The sequence below is a fragment of the Ursus arctos genome, unplaced genomic scaffold (genome assembly GCF_023065955.2).
Source record: "Ursus arctos isolate Adak ecotype North America unplaced genomic scaffold, UrsArc2.0 scaffold_2, whole genome shotgun sequence".
Classification (NCBI taxonomy): domain Eukaryota; kingdom Metazoa; phylum Chordata; class Mammalia; order Carnivora; family Ursidae; genus Ursus; species Ursus arctos.
The window spans coordinates 59,324,366-59,343,498 of NW_026622874.1; the positions used below are offsets into that span (position 1 = coordinate 59,324,366).

General features: G+C 42.5%; 1 protein-coding gene across 4 annotated transcripts in view; it reads right to left on the reverse strand.

Annotated features, from left to right (window-relative positions):
• DDR2 (discoidin domain receptor tyrosine kinase 2) overlaps positions 1–19,133 on the reverse strand; it is a 127,806-nt gene that overhangs the window by 8,620 nt on the left and 100,053 nt on the right. For all 4 annotated transcript variants that reach the window (XM_026517238.4, XM_057314857.1, XM_026517236.4 and 1 more), the window contains 9 exons: positions 15,847–16,090; positions 12,524–12,586; positions 11,617–11,747; positions 8,938–9,148; positions 7,273–7,496; positions 5,965–6,092; positions 3,733–3,924; positions 3,207–3,441; positions 349–498 (listed from right to left, as the gene is read on the reverse strand). In XM_026517238.4, the coding sequence (XP_026373023.1) occupies positions 349–498; positions 3,207–3,441; positions 3,733–3,924; positions 5,965–6,092; positions 7,273–7,496; positions 8,938–9,148; positions 11,617–11,747; positions 12,524–12,586; positions 15,847–16,090 (1,578 nt within the window). The remainder of the gene's footprint in view (positions 1–348; positions 499–3,206; positions 3,442–3,732; positions 3,925–5,964; positions 6,093–7,272; positions 7,497–8,937; positions 9,149–11,616; positions 11,748–12,523; positions 12,587–15,846; positions 16,091–19,133) is intronic.

The window sequence follows — 19,133 nt, forward strand, 5'->3', positions numbered from 1 at the left end:
TGCATTTCAACCGGGAGGACAAACCACACTGTCTAGATCAAGAAACAGAGCAAACACGAGAGAGAGGATTTTATTTCCTGCTACCTTTGAGTTGGAGCCTGACATAACTAACCCCTCGTGTCCTCCAGTGTTCATGGGCTGCCATATGGATAAAGCAGAATGTATAGTTGGTGGGGCAGGAAGGCGGGTACCTCTCAGTCTTTCACGTTATCTGGACAGTTAGCGACCAAACACCGCCATCCAGGTGGCCCAGCTTCGGGCTTAGGCTAAGCTGCTAAGTCAGGACTTTCTTCCTCTCACCTTCCGGAGCACCCAGATCCAGATCCCGCCATCCCCAGCAGTTCTCACCTGCCTCCCTTGGTCCCGGAAGAACTCTCCAGTATTTTCGATGACCTGCTCATCTGACAGCTGGGAATAGGGCTGCTCCTGGCAAAAGGTGAAAGTCTCCCACAGAGTCACCCCAAAGGCCCACACGTCGCTCGCTGTTGTGAATTTGCCCTGTTTATGCAAGGAAAAGAAGAGGAAACTGGAATAGCCTGTGCGTGACAAGAGCAGGTGTGATCTTCCCGGTGACCCCCTTCCACTACCCAGGGCAAGGAATACTACAACTGCCACGATGTGTATGGAGACTCCAGAATGACAGAGTCACAATGCTTTGACGTCAAGCTACAGGCCATTGTCTCGCCCTCCTGGTCTCAGCTTAGATCTGCTTCCCCTGCAGATGAGCTCCCAGGGCTGAAAGAGGTGCAGCCATAAGCTATCGGACTCCCCACCGAGTGTTAGAAGCTCAAACTTCAGGCTGTAGGGCAGCCTTGGGAAAATGCTCAGGGAAAGGCAAAATAAGAATGGCAAGTCAATTGTTTGTATGTTAGAGATAGAAGAATCTAGTTTAAGTGCCAGGAGAGGTCCCTGAGAGAATCCAGGACTCTGGCTTCCCAGGTCAGTAAAAGTCACAGTCTTGAAGGGTAGACCAGCACGTGACAGCAATGGGATTCAGGTATAATCAGCATGCATAAAATCGCACGCATTTCCTGTTCAATAAATACAATGCTCAGTACATGATGTTATTTATCCTCATTTTTTCAGATCAGAAAAGTGAGACAAGGGAGGTTTACTAAAGTCTCCTAGAGAGTAAGGCCATGAGTAATAGAAAAACCGAGATCTGGAACAGGATTCTGCACATCTCGCACTAATCCTCTTTTACAGCACTATACAATACCTTTAAAGGGAGCAATGCTCTCTAATCACATTAGAGACGGGTAAAGTATGTGCTTCTCATACAGAGATGATAAAGATCCTTGTAAGGACTTATGTAAAAGACAGATATCACAGCATCAGTCATAGTGGGAAACGGGAAAGCACTTACATATGAAATGACAGAGACATTATTAAATTATTGGATAGATACACACAATGGAATATTACACAGCCATTAAAATCATGTTTTTGAAGAATATTTAATGACATAGGAAATGCTAATGATATAGAATTATATGCACATGGTACCATCCCAGTTATGGAGTATAATTATCTGTACCCAGCAGTCCCCCTTATCTGCAGTTCCCCTTCCACGATTTCAGTTACCCACAGTCAACAGCCACCCAGAAGCAGGGCATCCTCCTTCTGACGTAGCCTCAGAAGGTCAACAGCAGCCTAACGCTACGTCACAATGCCCGTGCAATGCACGCACTTCGTCTTGTCACGTAGGCGTTTCATCATCTTACATCGTCACAAGAGGAAGGGTGAGGACAGTACAGTATTTTGGAGAGAACGAGAAATAAACCATATTTATATAACTTTGGACAGTATATTGTTATAATGGGTCTATATTAAAATATTAAAATACATGTATTATACCCTTATCATAGATATGTACGTATGGGAAAAAAAACTTAGTACATATAGGGTTCAGTACTATCTGCAGTTTCAGGCATCCTGGGGGTCCTGGAACATATCCCCTGCAAATAAGGGGGATACTACTATATATATACACATATACACATACATATACAGATATACATATATATACACATACATACATATACACAGATATATACATAGACATATATGCACATACATAGAAATGTGTGCATAGAAAACAACCCTCAGAGGAAATATGCCAAAATATTAATAATGGTTATCTTGGTGAGAGAAAGGAAGTAACTATATATATTTTTTCATCAAATTTAATTAATGAATCCTTTAAGAATATGAACAAGAAATAAACAGATTAACTATAAATGAACAAAGCTAGATTGCTCTCAGGCTTTTCTCTGGAATGCTAAATGACAAAATTATATGAACCCAGCATTGTAGGAAGTAAATGTTTAAAGTCTAATAATTCCACAAATCAGCTAAGTGGTGTAAAGTCAACAAAAAAATGTCTCAAATATGCATGGTCATACCTCCAAGAGAGACATTTGGAAAAAAATTATTCACTCGTGGTCCAGAATACCAAGAGCTGAATAAAAATTATAAAGCAAAGAATGATGAACTTAAAAGAAAAAGTAAACAGTGATACTCATTAAAATAAATATATAGACATCAGTCTAAACAATTCATTAGAAATATAGTTATGAAGTTAATACAGCAGAAAAATATTTTGTGTGGCTAACATTTCTTTAAGTGATAAGGTTTTTAATATCTTAAATTAATGAAGACCAATAAGTAGGTTGAAAGGGTAGAGAGAAAAAAAAAATGATACTAAATCCCTTATGATGACAGGTGCATTTTTAACCTTTTCCCCAAATTTTCTATAGTGAGCATGTTACATTTTATCAGCAGAAATAGGCACGTGTTAAAAAAATAGTAATTAATACACCAAGTAAATCACCTCAGGTCAGAGAAAATATCAACGTCTATTGTTTGCTTCCCGCCGTCTCAGGTTTGTCCCTACGTGCCATGTGCACCTGCCTACATGGCAGTTGCTGAGGTAGGGCTTAAAAACGTGAGGAACTCTGGGGCGCCTGGGTGGCTGAGTCAGTTGGATGGCTCAGTCAGTTAGGCACCTGCCTTCGGTCATGATCTCGGGGTCCTGGGATCCAGCCCCGCATCTGGCTCCCCGCTCAGCAGGCAGTCTGCTTCTCCCTCTCCTTTGCCCCTCCCACCACTCAGGCTCCACCCCCCCAACCCCTCCGGTCACTCTGTTCTCTCTCTCAAATAAATAAATAAAATCTTAAAAAAACCAAAACCTGCGAGGAACTCACCAGCAAGATGCTCTCCCAAGACATCCAGCGGATGGGGAGCACTGCCCGGCCCTGGATCCGGTAGTAGTCACCGCTGTACAGGTTTCTGCTCATTCCGAAGTCAGCTATCTTGATGGTATAATTCTTACCCACTAAGCAATTTCGTGTGGCCAGATCTCGGTGGACAAAATTAAGAGAGGAAAGGTACTTCATGCCAGAGGCAATCTGGGTAGCCATAAACTTCAGGTTGGCATAGCTGAGGGAATAAAAAAGAGAGAGGAAGTGGCCTATGGGAAGAGGAAGCCGTGAGAGGCACGCGTTCCACAGGTGGTACCAACAAACTGGAGTTTCGACCTCAACATCCCTTCTCTGTTCTCAGTGAATCTCTTTGCTTTCCCCCAAAGGGCAGCGGCGCCATTATGCCCTGCACGCTAGCCTCCCCACCATGCCAGAATACTGATGAACTCGAATGTTCGCTGCTCCCTGTCTTCAGAGCCCAGGTTAATCTCATGAACACAGAGAAGGGATGGGGGACCTACTTATTTACCTGACAGTGGGTGCGTTGCTGGAGGCAGAACTGGGGGGCTCATGGCGGGAAAGAAACTGATTGAGATCTCCATTCTCCATGTACTCGGTGATCATGCACAGAGGGTCGTCAGTGATGCACACGGCTAAGAGGCGGATGATGTTCGGGTCCTTGAGCCGGGACATGATCTTTATCTCCTTAAGAAAATCATTCCTTTGGAGGACATAGACATAGGTAAGCCCAGAGGTTGCCAGGGTTAGAGAAAAGAGGGGGAAGAAGACACAGCAAAGCCTAGTCCTACCCATTATCCCGAATCTTGTTCCCCTTCAGATAACCTTGGAGAGGACAGAGAAGTTGGTACCTAGAAACTACCTGGTTCTATACACCCTGGAATAGGGTGCGCCCTTACTCAACTGTAATCTCTTTGAGAACATGAACCATGACCTGCTCACATTTGCATTCCTAGAATCCAACAAAAGGCCCACCACATAGAAAGTGATTACCATTTGCTGAATCAAATATATGCTGCTAAAAACTAGTCTGCAAAATGAAACTTTTCCCTGGAAGTCAAATCTTAAGTGCACTGGGGTATTTACCTTTTTAAAAGCCATGGACTCGCTCTACTAATAAAGCAAAGAAATCTTTTATAAAGTGAATAATCATCCTCTGGTTTATCTGGTAAAATTTTATTTTTCTCATACTGGCTGTTTGTAGTCACACACCAGCAGTCGGTCACAACACACACTGAGCAGCCTGTTCAAAACAGAGCTGTTTAAAGCTCATGGTGGTAATGTAGAGTCATTTCAAAAAGAGTACTCACTTGACCAAGACTGGAACTGTTTGAGTTCCCCACCCTTGAGTCACAAAACGGGCTCTCACCTCACCAGCAACAATATATGGGTCAGTGAGACCACTAGCCCACATTCTTAAAACTACCACAGCAGATGACTTATGTATCTCCTGTGAGTTTTCTAGGAACCCTGGACTGGAAGTCATACCATGTCAATATAAAACCCTTGAAATCAATGTAGTCCCGATGTGACACACCCCCTATTTCATTCCCCTTCCACTCAAAACCAGGGGTTTCCACAGCTTGTGGAGCCCAGAGTCTAGGCCATCCTTCACTGCTAAATTGCAGTGGGCACAGGTGGAGGGACACCAAACCTCACCAACCAAAACAATGGGCAAAGGCTTTGTTATAGCCTATGTTTTTTCTTCTTGCCACTCTCTCCAATTGTGTGCTAAGGTTAATATTAAGAGTATTGCCTCTCTCTAAGGAACCCAGAGGATGTCATTTTTCATGCATACTAATGTCTTTAAGATTGAGGTTCTCACAGTTAAAATTCCAGTTCTGTTCTCTCACCTATTTTTCTTCTTCATTCCACAACCTGTCCACTGCAAGACTTTTAATGAAACTCTACCACCATTCTTGGAATTTCCAATTTGGGGAAAAGGGCTAATAAGCTTTCTCTCACTTTGAATATCAGTGAGACAAATCGAGTCAACACAAATGGGAAAATACATACGTTACCCAGATGTGCAGACTTCTCTGAGACACAGACAACCAGCTTGCAACCAGCATGCCTCTCTGGGTGAGGATTAACTCACCATTACTGTAATGGAAAGGCTGTCAGACAACGGAGTATGGCTGGAAACTGCAATTTATGTAGTAAAGGATCCAAGAGACTATTAGCCAGTTTGGGACACTGTTAAAGGGCTGTAGGATCCTTTTGCTTTGAGGTCCATGGATACTTTTCCAAGCAGAGGTAGCTTCTCATTTTGGGGGTTGCTGGACATAGAAGAAAAGGAGCATAAAAGAGAAAAAAAAGAATGAGAAAGTAAATAGAAATATGAATAAAAGAGAATGGAGGAGACTTAGCAAGAAAGTTGTGTGTGAACGTGGAAGTCGGCCAAGAGGCGGTAATGACATTCGGGAGAATGTCTGTGCGTCATGGTCAAAGGAGCACATATTCAGGGTGTTGTGTGTGTTGGGAAGTAGAGCTCTGTGCAAAGGGAGTTAGGAAGTCAACACATAGCTAATTCAATGGAAAGTGGACATCTGCATTTGCCAGAGATACAGAAGAGAGATGAGGACTGCAGGCCCATCAGAAAAAGAGAGCACAGCAGTGATAGGTGAGGCAGCTCACAGACCTTCCCATCTCAAAAGAAAAAAGTTGCTCAAAGGTTTCCAGGAGAGTTCCTGATCCTGCAGGTGAAATACATAAAGGAAAATTCAAAATGCAGACCACAGACCTGGCATTCTTGTTGGCATCTGCTCGGAGCATTTTCACGGCCACCAGGACAGGCTGGTTGGCACTGACATCTAGGGCAAAATCTTTGTCTTTGAATTTTTCCATCCCCTCCACTTCACAGAGATGAACCTAGACAAAAGTCATCTAGTCTCAGCATCATCGTTTCTCCTGAAGATGGCTCAGTACTCTTGCTGGGCATTTCCTGGAGATAAGCTAACTCTTACAACTCAAGCAAAATCATCAAATGACTGTTAAGACACATCTAACATACCTTTAATTCAAATAGCCGAGACAAACAGGGGTAAAGTACCCAGCTAATGGGACATGTTGCTACTTTATAAAAGAAACATACATTGACTGGCACACTAAATTTGAGAATGAATCTACAACATAGCATTTTACTCCAGTACAGTCCACTATAAAATGTCGTTTGGCATAAATGCTCCCATTTTGATTCAAGGAAGCTTAGTTACTGGTTCATACAGAACATTTCTTCTCTATGTGTTGGTAACAGAGTTACGAGACTGTTTTCAACGCCGGGGACAGAATGAGTATATATGACATCACAAACAGATGCCGTGGACCCTTGTACTTCCACCAACACCAAACCCACCCAAGGGCAAAGCGTGCCACCCACACTGAAAGCCAAGAACACATTCTTCTATTCCATCTGGAGTTCAGATGGCACCGCTGAAGGGCTCCTGTTGCCACTGAAATCATGGCTTTGGATTCTCAGAAGGTTCACGTGACTGCTGTAAGAGTGCAAAGTCACTATGACACGCACCACTCGGAGGGCAACTGGGAAGAGTGCTCCTCCTTATCTCAGTTGGCAATTCATTCCCTCGTGGCTGAGTCTGGGACTCAAGTCAGGGGCGAGGTTGTTTTTGACCACTTTACACGTAACTCCCATGGAAAGGAGGAAAACAAAGTGGCTATCGAGTAGCAGGATGTTCTTGGACAGTTTATCAAAGATGATCACATCTTACGGGTCCCCACCCTCTGTAACCTATTGTAAAAAAAATTTGAAAATACTGAATGTTTTTTAGGATATCTGAAGTCTAGTGACTTGCTGGCTTTAAAAACTATACAGAAATCAGAAGACCGAAGAACCTTCGTGAGCTCTTTCACAAAGATGAGGCGGACCCAATCCCAGCCTTCTAGAGGACAAGGCAAGGACAGATGAGTGAAGGAGATATTCTGGCACGAATCCACTTTGGAAGGGGCACTTTTTGCTCTCCTGGCCATTTTTGTTCAACCACTATCTTTGGGATACCAAGAACGAGGGACCCCACGAAAGGATTCAACTCACCTCTCCGAACTGCCCTTCTCCCAGCTTCTCCTTGAACGTTAGGAGTTTCCTGGGGAACTCTTCCACAGCCACATCTTTCCCTGAAAGCAGGTCCATGGTGACAGCAGGCACGGAGTAGGTGTTGCCTCCGGTCACCCCCTGCAGGTTCACGATGTCAGCCTCTGCGTAGTGGGGTGCCCCCTCGGGCCCACTGGCCTGGGCCGGCTTCACAACATTGCTGCAGCCTGGGAAGACACCCCCAGTGAGTCCGACTCCAAGGGGTATCTTTGGAGATCATTCCAGGAAGAAAATCGGAGAGGAAGGCTAGGACATGCCCTGAGGACAGCCTATACTACTCCACGCCATTCTCACTCAGAGAAGTGTTCCTCTAGAGACCCTTTCTTGTGGCCTTCAGAACGGGGAACACCATTTTCTCTCTTCTTCTTCTCAAACTACGTGATCATTAACAACCTCCTTGACTAATTTTAGGGGATTGTGGTGAAGCTAGAGGACAGTTCGTGTTATATAAGGACAGGAGTACTAAAGTTGAAAGACTTAATTGCATATTTCTTTAATTTTAAGACACTATCGTTGATTTAATAACCTATTTTAGGGATTAAACAACTTTCTGATGATCTAGTTTAAGGCACATCCTTCCTTAAAGAAATTAAATATGAGGGGGGAGATGTTTTAGGACTTTAGAAAATAGGTAAATTACTTTAGTTCAGCCTAGGAAATCAATTAGTTTATTCTTGTTATCTCTGTAATAAATTATTCTTGCTATCTTGCTATCTCTGTAAAATTCCCTGAGTTCAATGTGTTCCTTCAATGTTTGCTATCCACTGAGTGATAAATACATGAGAGTTTCCTCTCTTCCTTTGAAAAGAGCCCTTGAAAAGCCTATGCGCTCCCAGTCACTCCTGTCTACTTCTCCATCTGGCTCTCCCCTGAACACAAGTTCGTCTACTGACTTGGATCACTCTTCAGTTGCTGACCTTCTGGAAGAGCTGCTCTGAGCCTCAGTGATGACCCCAGAATCCCTTCTGATGTCACTCTGCAGCACTTAGTAAAAAACACTGGATGTGAATCAATTGGCACTGTTTTACCAAAGCAATGCTTTTACTGAAGAAAGGCAAGAAATATTTGCTGTAGTAAAAAATCTTGTATTATTCTAAAAAATTTCCACCACAAAGAAATAAACAAAAATTAAACTCAGTTATCTTGAGGGCTAGAAAATTGGGAATTCTTGGATGTCTTTTGCTTCATTAGTTTATTTTCTCCAGGTGAAATGCTAGTCCTGAATTTACCGCTAATGGTGTTTGGTGTTGGGTGAGTGGCCTATCTGGGCCTCTGCATCTTCTTCCTATGGAAAATGAGGAGACCAGACTAGTTGGACTGCTTAGGTTCTTCTGGCATTAATACTTTAGTGACACCCTTTATTTATTTTCTTTCTCTTTCGACCTGAGGGTCCCTTTAAACACCTACCATGTGATTAAACATCTGAGAGGCACTCAGATTAGGGTAGGAGCTATGGCAGATCAATCTAGAAAGAGAGTGTGGACTTCTCAGGGCAACGTGGACTTCTCTCGGTGAAAACCAGATTTGGCTGAGTAGGAGCCAAGTGTCACACCTTCATAATGCCTGTCAAGACATCTCCCTCATTCTCTGCCACTGTGTCATACTCACCTGACTCTTCCTCCCCTGGAGCAAACTCTGGGAGTTTTCGTATCAACCTCGATGGCTCCTGGTAGTCAGGGCGAAGGGGAAAGATGCGATCGTAAGTGGAATTGGACTCCTGCTCACTTGGCGATGAGGAGCGGTTGTTGTTGAACATGCTGGATTCACTGGGCAGGGAGAGGCTGACGGTCATTTCATCATCCAGCATCCTCCGGGAAGCCTGAACAAGAAGGACGGGGAGGGCACGTTGGCACAAAGGGGATCATGGAGTCCTCCTCTTCTGAGACCCAGCTCTTCCACTCAGGTGAAATACCTCTCTATTACTCCTCAACTCTGCACGCACCACAAGTGACAGGGAGGCAGTCTGGCCCCACAAATGCCTGGGTCAGAGAAACTTAGAATATTCCTTCATTGATTGCTTCAAGGCAGAATTTGACCCCCTAATTTCTGTGCTGCCAACATTCATTAACTTTCATTGAAGCATGTGTAAGCATTATTTACATGACACTATGAGAACCTATCAGGAACCAATGAAAGATCTTCTCAGTTTGGCAGAGTTTTTGATGTTCTGTTAAATAATGGGTTTTTGCAGACTTATCCCTTAATTGGTTTTTGTGTAGACACATTAAAATGCTCATTCACTCAACAGATGTGCTGTCACATGATGGGTCAGTAGTCTGGCACTGTAGGTTAGGGTAATATGCCCTCAATCTTGCATTTTTACTAACCAAAAATGAAATGGCTATAAAATGGGGAAGGAAATCCCTGGGGATACTGAGGTGAATTACACCTAATAAAGGAAGAAAAAGAATAAAATAACAAATTGTTTTGGTATTCTATCCAATGTGACCTGTCTGCTCCTTTCAAAGGAAAAATGCCAGAATCTGAATATATGTGACTACTTGGATTTAAACATGTAAAATGTCCCACTCCAACAAACACACTTTGGGTGCTCAATGGAGAGACTTTGATGTCTGCTTCACCCCCTGGACTGAAAGTCCTTTGTTGCAGTCTCACCCCCAATACCGAGCATGGAACCCAGCACATAGTAGGTTCTCAATAAATATGGGTTAACTCTCTCAAAGAAAAAAGGTTAAGGACGCTGCCAAAAGGATCCTACAAATAATGGTTAGTCTAAAGCTATTTTGAGTAATGTTTCTTGGAGAACATATGTGTATGCTTAAGGGTTTTACACACACACACACACACACACACACACACACACACAAATCTGTCCCCAGGAAAAAATCCTGTGTCATTCCAGAGCATCTGGAGTTGTCTTACTAGGATATACAGGGTAGAAAGAATTTCTTGAAGGACCAAGTTAAATATTTCAGGGCAAAATTGTTGCTCTCCCTTTTACTTGAAGGGTCTCCAATCCAACACTCCTCTTCCAGCCCATGGACATATTTCAATCAGACTCCGAAGAAAGACCCAGAGAAGTGTGGCAAATTCTGGCTCCAATAAAGAGAAAAATAGTTCACAGAGTATAGAACACAGATTCCGTCTTCCCAATTAAAACACAGTCATAACAAAATACTCAATAACACACATCAGCTTCAAGCCATCCCATGAACTTTCAGTCCACCAGCATCTACTACCACTAGCACTCTTTGCTGCCCCTCACCCTGAATTTAGACACCCAGCGTGTCCCAGCATTCTAGAAGAAAGGTTTTGAATTGCCTCACAGCTCAGAGTTTCTATAACCTCTCAGTCCACATCTGTCTGAACTCATTGATCAGCGAAGATGTCCATGGCCAACTCTAGAAACACTTAATCATCAGCAGACCCCAAGAGCATCAGATACTTAGCAGAAGTGCCTAGAGAGTTGCTATCTAGTCTAAGAAACCAAGAAAAGTCATAGATATTCCATCTTTGATGGAATGTATATATTTTGGAAGGAAAAAAGTTGACAAATTTCCAGACTGACAATTGGAATGAGCATAGAAAACAGGATATAAGTTGTATGACCTTGAGCAAATCATATTTTTTCAACATAAAGAGTTAAATATAACCACTAGGCCCAGCTCACCGTTATTCATGAGAATCAGGTAAAATAATACATGTGAAAAAAGGCCTTGTAGATTGTCAAATGTTGACAAATGTGTAAAAATTATTCAAATAAGTTAGACTGGACAAAGCAAATCTGAGGAGGGACCCAGAAGGATGCGTAATCATAACTTCCAAGCACATAAAGAAGTAGAAATAGGACTACGAAAAACTTGGCTTGGATATTAATGCGGCTGAATGTTTTTCTGCACACACACACGCACGTGTGTAAACAGTAACAGAAGAGAAGGAACAGCATTATCAGAAATTTTGCCTAGGTACCAGTTGTGCATCTGTTAATTTAAAAAAAAAATACAGATGCCTGCACTCCCCCCAAACCCTGAACCAAAACCTTCAAGGGAGATGTTTGAGTTGAGATTCAATGTATTAAGAAGAGTTTTCTGAGTTTTCTAGGGAGGTTCCAAAATCCCCATTCCAAACATGAGAAAATGGACTTAGCTTATTCTTTTCTGACTCCCTTCAGCACCAAGCTTCGCCACTCCCAGGCTACTCAGTGGCCTCAGTTAACACTCTAAGCATATATAAGTTCTTATAGTTTGCCTTTTTCTCCTGGGGTAACAGTGGCTTACGCAAGGGTGGAGCAGGTTCCTATCCCATGACTATTCTGTACTTCCTCACCTTCTCCAGCATTTTCTGCCAGAACTGCCTCCAGAGGATGATGACAATGATGGCCAGGAGGATGAAGATAATGGCCACCAAGCAGCCAATCAGGATCCGAGTGTTGCTGTCATCAACTTTAAGCATTGGATCTGTGACCAGGAAGAGAAAGATGGAGAACACCATCATCTCATGGGGCTAGGAAAAGCATGATGGACTGGACTAGAGACAGAAAGGTAGAACCTTTCCCTCCAGGATAATTCCGCAAGATGCCACCTTAAGACTTCTGCTTAGTTTCAGTCTTGCTACTCTGGTATGACTTTGCTCTTCCATCATACGGGCCTCCTCCTAGGGACCAGAGCCTCCTCCTCATGTATCGGACTGGATAATGGAGAGATTTTCCATTCTCCCCAAATTTTGTTCCTTTATTACTACAGCCTACGTCTACTGGCTCACAATCACACCTCATGAAAAACAGGTGAAGAGTCCCCTTTGGAGACACTTGATCTTACGTGTTTCCCAGATTGCTGACTCACATGAAGCACTGGCTACACTTTGCATATATCTCTAATTAGAGAGACTACCATTTTGTTTAATGGACTTCCACCCATTCATTGAGATCCCCACTATGGGTCTTACCTCAAAATGTCCCTTTCCTTGTTTCTGTTCCAAGCTACCCAAACTTCCATGAAACAACTGGAACAACTCCAGACTCTGCTTTAGCTGAAGAATCACAGGAACCAGCAGTGACAGAGTGAGTGTGGGCCCTTTACTTTGGAGCCTACCCTTTCCAGAAGTACCCTTCATCCAAAGTCACCTGGTAAAAAGCCTCCTACACAGACAGTCAGGCCCTTGCAAATCTCTACCCTTCTTCATCCTCTAGAAGGCCCCTTCAACTTTAACTTCTGTAACTAGAAATCACACATACCATAGGTTGTGGGTGCCACAGGTGAGGTGGGCAGCGCTCCAGAGTTGTTGTACATGGCAGCATCTGTTACAAAACAAGAGTGAGTCAGAGCTGGGGAGAAGACAGCGAAGTAGTGGCTTTTCTAGAGGTAGATTGTGACCTAGCACAATGTGAAATCCATTTAGTGGGTTGCCATCAGCCTTTCTTAAAAACGATAATATAATTATATAATTAATATAATATGATCATATAATATTCTAAATTTAAAAAATCACCATTCATCTAGACAGTAAGGACAACTCTTCTTTTGTAAAATGTTTGTTTAAATGATACGAGGTGTCATGGTACAAAAAAAGTTTAAGAAACAGGGGCTCAGTGGGCTGTGACCACACATTATCATAAAGCACACACGGGAAGTCAGACCCAAATTCAGCAAAATGTAGAGAGAACAGGATGGGTAAGCAGGCAGGGGACAGACACAGTGCTAAGAGGCTTTTTCCTTCAAGGAAATTAAGTTGTTTTCACTATGCTCATTGACGTAGCCCTTTAATTTATAAATCAAGCCTTCTTTATAGGTGGACTATTGATACTGGAGTGTCCTTTACTATGATGTATAAGCTTGTAAAACTAGACCCCAAAAGCTTATTTGCCAGCTTATTTGGCAACTCATTTTCCCGGGACTCTGATTTCCCTAACCAAGGAGGTCAAGAATTAGAATATGCATTTCCCTTCAAGAGACATGCTCTCCGTGAGTCCTAATTTTTCTTCTTAGCATTATTACACAAATTGGGAGGTATCTAGCATCTCCGTGTACTTTTTTGCATTCAGTCCTCAGGCTCCAGTGGAAATAAACATTATCATGATATCAGATTTAAAACTCAAAAGATCCCAGGAGTCAAAAACTGTAGTCCATAGCTGCAATTGGGTATAACGAGCTAAGTATACTAATTACTCTGCCAAGAGAATAGAATCCCTGAGGATGGATGAGAATCTGTGATCCCCCAGTTAACACAATGTAATGACACTGTTTTTGAACATCTAAAATTCTGCTCTTAATAAATACTTCATATAAAATAATCAATCCATTCATTCTTAAATTAAATCTTTATAAGGTATCGAGGCGCCAAACCTGTTTTTCTAAACAGATGTTCTATCTCCTTATCAGTACATCTTAATGAACAAACCATCTTGAAATTTTCTTCTTTTAAAAATTAAATCAGGGGCGCCTGGGTGGCTCAGTTGCTTAAGCGGCTGACTCTTGATTTTGGCTCAGGTCATGATCTCACGGTTGGGGATTAAGCCCCACGTTGGGCTCCACACTCAGCTTGGAGTCTGCGTGTCCCTTTCCCTCTGCTCATCCCCCTGCTCACTCATTCTCTCTCTTTCTCTCAAATAAATGAGTAAATAAAATCTTAAAATAAATAAATAAAAATTTTAAGAAATAAAAGTTAAATCAGGAAGCATGGTGTCCTCTGCTTTATCTTTACCTTAGTCTCTCCTCCTCTCTTCTGTTATTTTTCACCTATACTTTTCAACCAGGTCCAGTGCAAGGCTCACTCTTTTGACACTGTTATAAAGCCATTCTCTACTGACCTCTCTCCTGATCACTTATTGTTGGTATCACTTTGAACATCTTTTGAAAAATCATTGTGTGGGATTTGTACCCCATCTAAGTTGCGGTGGTATAGACAATGTCCTAAATGCCTTTTAACTTTTCAGGACTCAGCACAATCCCTACTGCCCAGTTTGTGGTCTCTAAGCACCATTCTCCACTAAAAGGAACCATCACTGCTTAAAGGAATGGTTGGCTTCATATCTGGAACGCAAATGTTCAAAAAGGACTTGGGTAATTTTGTTCTTCCAGAAAATAAGATATTTATCAAAGGTACACAGGGTCAAATCCAAAGAACACAGAGCCAGCCTAAAGGTGTGTGCTCTGGTCAAATGTAAGACAATGTGAGTATCAGAAAGAATTAATAATTGCAATTAACATAACATAATAAAAAATTATTATAAAAAACATATTGAATTTATAAAAAAGCAATGAGTCCATAATGATACTAAAAAGCAAAACAAGTAGGAAAAACAAAAAGAAAACTCATTAGACATTACTGAAGGTTGCTAGGGCATTAACTCTGAAAATTGATGTAGAGAAAAAATTAATCACGTGTCCTGCCCTTCCAATGTGAACCGTATCTCAGAGTAAGCAAGTGCGTGAGGAATGGTTCTACTAGTCAGAAGAAATTCAGCTGATGCATGCAGAAGGAATGCAAGAATTAGAAAATTACCTCTTAGCAATCCCTAATGAAATAAGTAATTCAAGTAGTGGTCAACAGTTTGTGGGGGATAACCTGAGTCCAGAAATCAATCTTAGCATCACTAAAGGTGAGAGGATCTAACACTACATTCCCATGATGAGGTTCAACAGCATTATCTATGATGAGATTCAAAGACACAGGGTTATCTATGAAAATGACTGACAAAAATAAATACTGAACTTGAATTAGCCTGTAGGTGTAACTGCCAGTGTACAGGAATGAGAAAAGATACAAGCTCTAGAAAATGTAGGTGTAACTGCCAGTGTACAGGAATGAGAAAAGATACAAGCTCTAGAAAATGACATCACAAAAAGCAATCAACCAAACCAGAACGGATTTTTTTTTAAAGGACTGTTTTATATTAAATAGACACTTAGGAATATAATAAAGGAAATCCCCCCAAGAGGGCCTTCTTTAGATTCGAATTTGATCAAGCCAACTGTATGGACAATATTAGACAATCAGGTATCCTTGAATGTGGACAGCCTATTAGATAACATTAAGGAATTACTTATGAACAAATGTTAGATGTTAAATGCTTTATGCTTTTGCGGAATGATGCTTATAAAGATGTTATTTTCTTAGATGTATTCTCAAACTGTTAGTAATGAAATCAAACAATGTCTCAAATTTGCTTAAAATACTACAGTGAAAAGGGAAAAATACGTAAAACAAGATTGGCACAACATCAGTGGTTAGGAAGCCGGAGAGACTGAGGAGGATTCATTGTTCTCTTTACTTTTGTGTATATTTAGAAATTTTCATTTAAATATTTTAATAGTGTGCTACCCCGTAACTGGCTTAATTTATATAGCTTTAACGCATTGTATTCTCATGTTTTAATCCTTTGTTTTACATGCCTTTTAGACAAATATGTGAGAGCCCAGTAAATATTTCCTCCATCCACCAATGAGAAGCCACCGTACAACCCTCTTCCTCAGAGACCGGCCAATAAGAAGCTCCAGCACGCACCGGCCTCCTTCACCACCCTACTCCCACCTCCGCAGGAGGCCCCCAGCTCCCAACCTGATTGGAAGGTGATCTCACTGAACATCATCCAGGTGTCAGCAAAATGGTACTGGCACTTGATGGCGCTGGCCATGCGGTGGTGGAGGGGCACCGTGACGAACCGAGCACTGGGGTTGACGTCGTCCAGGACGAGGGGGAAGGACACAGCGTTTGGTTCCCACTCATTGGCCTCCGAGCGGAAGTAGCACTGCACCTCCTTAAAAATCTTCACTCCTTTGGCAAACATGTTGTTGCAGTGGACCTGGCAGAGAAAGAGGCATGCGAGTGACAGGCTGACACCGGTAAGTGGCGTGGGGACACAGGGCAACCTAACCCGGTAAAATCCTTGATCTGTTTCTCTGAGCCCCGCGCTTGCTGAACAGCTGCCCTGCAGTCTCTTGGACTTGCGCTTCCGCCCTCTTCACAGCCGCCGTGATCCGTTGGTCTGGCCCTCTAAAACCGGGGTGGCTCCCCCAGTCACCTCTCTGCAACTTGTGCCCCCGGCCACCTCATTTCCTGTCGCCTCATGTGTTAAGTGAGGGTTGGACCAGCATCCCCTCGGGGGCCTTCCTTGCCCTTAACACTCCCAAGTCGCTAACCCTCCCCAGCACACCTGCTGTCCACCCAGAATCAAGCTATTCTGAACTGAGGTGACGGGACGCCCTCCCTCCTCGCTCCTCCCAGGTACATTCTAAAGCCAGTCCACTCCTTCCAACAGCTTTAGTTGAAAAACCTGAAATAACACACATTCCAAAACAATATCATCTTTCTCTTCAGACATCTCATTTCAGGGGCCGTGTATTCGCATTTTCCAGCCAGAGACAAGGCTTAATGATCTGTCTTAATGAAGTGCAGTTTAGGTAAAGCCATTCTGATGAGGGCATGACATCTTCCTCACGGGTATCTTCTGAGATGAGAACAGAAGGTCTTTCGGAGAGTAGCTTGCATGCTCTTGCCGGCCGCCCTACTCTTTCACCAGGATATCTGCACGGCTTTTAACAGAGTCTTAAGAAACAAAGATCCCACAGCAGCTCGCCTGGAGCACCTTGGTGTGTTCAGTGTCATTCACAAATGGAATGTGCATATTTGTAACTGGGTCAGGTCCCTGGTGGTAGTTCGCGGACACTTCCTCTGGCTCAGTCGTACGTGGAAAATGGAGCTTCGCTGGTCACTAGCCCCTGAATTAAAAGACCTCATAGGTTGGAAAAGCCTCACTGCCGTTCTGGGACTATATTTGCTATTTGCATTTTAATGTCTTGCTTAGGCCCTGCATTGTAACCCTCCGGCTGTCTTTGATACCCTCCCCTGCCTCCGGGATGGCAACTATGGGACTAGCATTCAGAATTCACGTTTAGCTGAAGAAACAGCAGCAATGATTGCAGAAATGTTATGATCCAAGAAATGAGCAGAGATACTCTGAAAGAATAGAATAAAATCACCTACTCTGACTCTCTAGTTCTTAATAAGCTAGTGCTCAGGTAGGTTTGACCTGCCTATGGCCCGTCAACAACAGAACGGAGTCTAGAACCCTGGACTCCGAGTCCAGTGCTCTTGCCAATACCACGCCACACAGAAATGGAGCAAGTCGCCTTAACTTCTCCATTTGGATTTTCCTGTAAATGTTTTAATGATGAAAACATCTGTTAGTATCTTCCTTGGGATGAATTAACTGCTCCAGTTTATTGAGCACAAGTCAATGGAGCAAGGCTAAGAAAAAAAATCCAAAAAATACCATCTACAGCTTCAATAGATTTTTTTTCAATCTGCAAAGTGTTGGATAAGTAGCCTGTGGGGGAGGTAATAATCTCTCCTACAGATGTTTTGGGAATTCTCCTGGAATGCAAATAAATAGTACAGAATTTCATTCCCCTGGGGACTTACATATTTATTTAATAAATACAATACATTTTTAAAGGACATTAATACATTTCAATAGAATATTTTGACTATATTTAAGGGGTGGGGGATGACAGTAATTTGCCTAGAAACCAATAACTACTCTCTAGAAGATGTTAGTGATCCAAAAGTCATCTTTTATATTTTGTCTCAGAAAAATTAAAATATGCAAGAGACTTGTTTGGCCTTGAGGGGACTGACCCTGAGATAGCTCTTAAAAGTTTCTGGCACCGGGACACCTGAGTGGCTCAGTCAGTTAAGTGACTGCCTTCAGCTTGGGTCATGATCCCAGGACCCTGGGATCGAGCCCCACATCAGGTTCCCTGCTCAGCAGGGGAGTCTGCTTCTTCCCCTTCCCCTGCTCATGCTCTCTCTCTCTCACTCCCTCTCTCTCTTTCAAATAAATTAATAAAATCTTTTTTAAAAAAAGTTTCTGGAACCTGCTTACTGCAGAATATGCTTTTGAATAATTCCGACTTGTGATAAACTAATTAAACAGGAGCTATGGGAGACTCGGGAAGATCAAAGTCTATTGACTAAATATTATAACTTTGTGGAGAGTTTAGGATACATTTTATTATTTGTGAAACGAAAAGTTACCCCAGTGGCGTATTTTTGTGAATTGATACACATGTTCATAGGTGCATGTGGCTATCTCACTATTCAGCAACAGAAATAAATGTTCCCTGCAGGTATATTGTCACTATGCACCTTCCCCTTCTCCCTCCAGAAAGCCCTGTGAAGAAAAACGTGTTACGCACAACTGCACACACACGTTTTACAACCTGCCAAGGAGCATCCTTGAACAAAAGACAGGCAGATGGGCATGTGTTGATCCTTCTGTTCTCATCCTAAAGGACTGTTCATTTAACTAATAGGTATTGATCCAGTTAGGAGATGTTATCACATTAACATGCGAGGGTAATATAATGGACATAGATTTCCTCTTTGACTCCAAGTTTGTGCCAAGAATAACAAATTTTTATTTACTAGGGATGCTTAATGAGAACACAGATTTCCTTCTTCTGGAGCCTCATCTCATCCTATATACCTCCTTTTGCAAATAAATAGTACCTTCCCCCACTGAACAGCAAATCATCCCAAGGGGATATAGACAGAGGCAGCGTCGCCAACTTGTTGGCCATTAATATTCTGTACCAACTATGAATAGGAAAAACAACAAATAAACAGGGATCCTTCCTGAGGTGAAATTCACTTGCCCACTGGCTCTTGGGCCTCATACTGGAGTCCTCTCACGCTCCTCAATAAGCCAGTAAGAGTTATACATGAACCACAGAAACTTCAGGGGTCTCCCTTACTAAATTCAACGAAAGGACTTTCTACTGTTAAGCCCGTTTTCCTCAAACTTAGAGATCAGGTTGGAGGGGCTTGAAATTTAGTAGGACAAC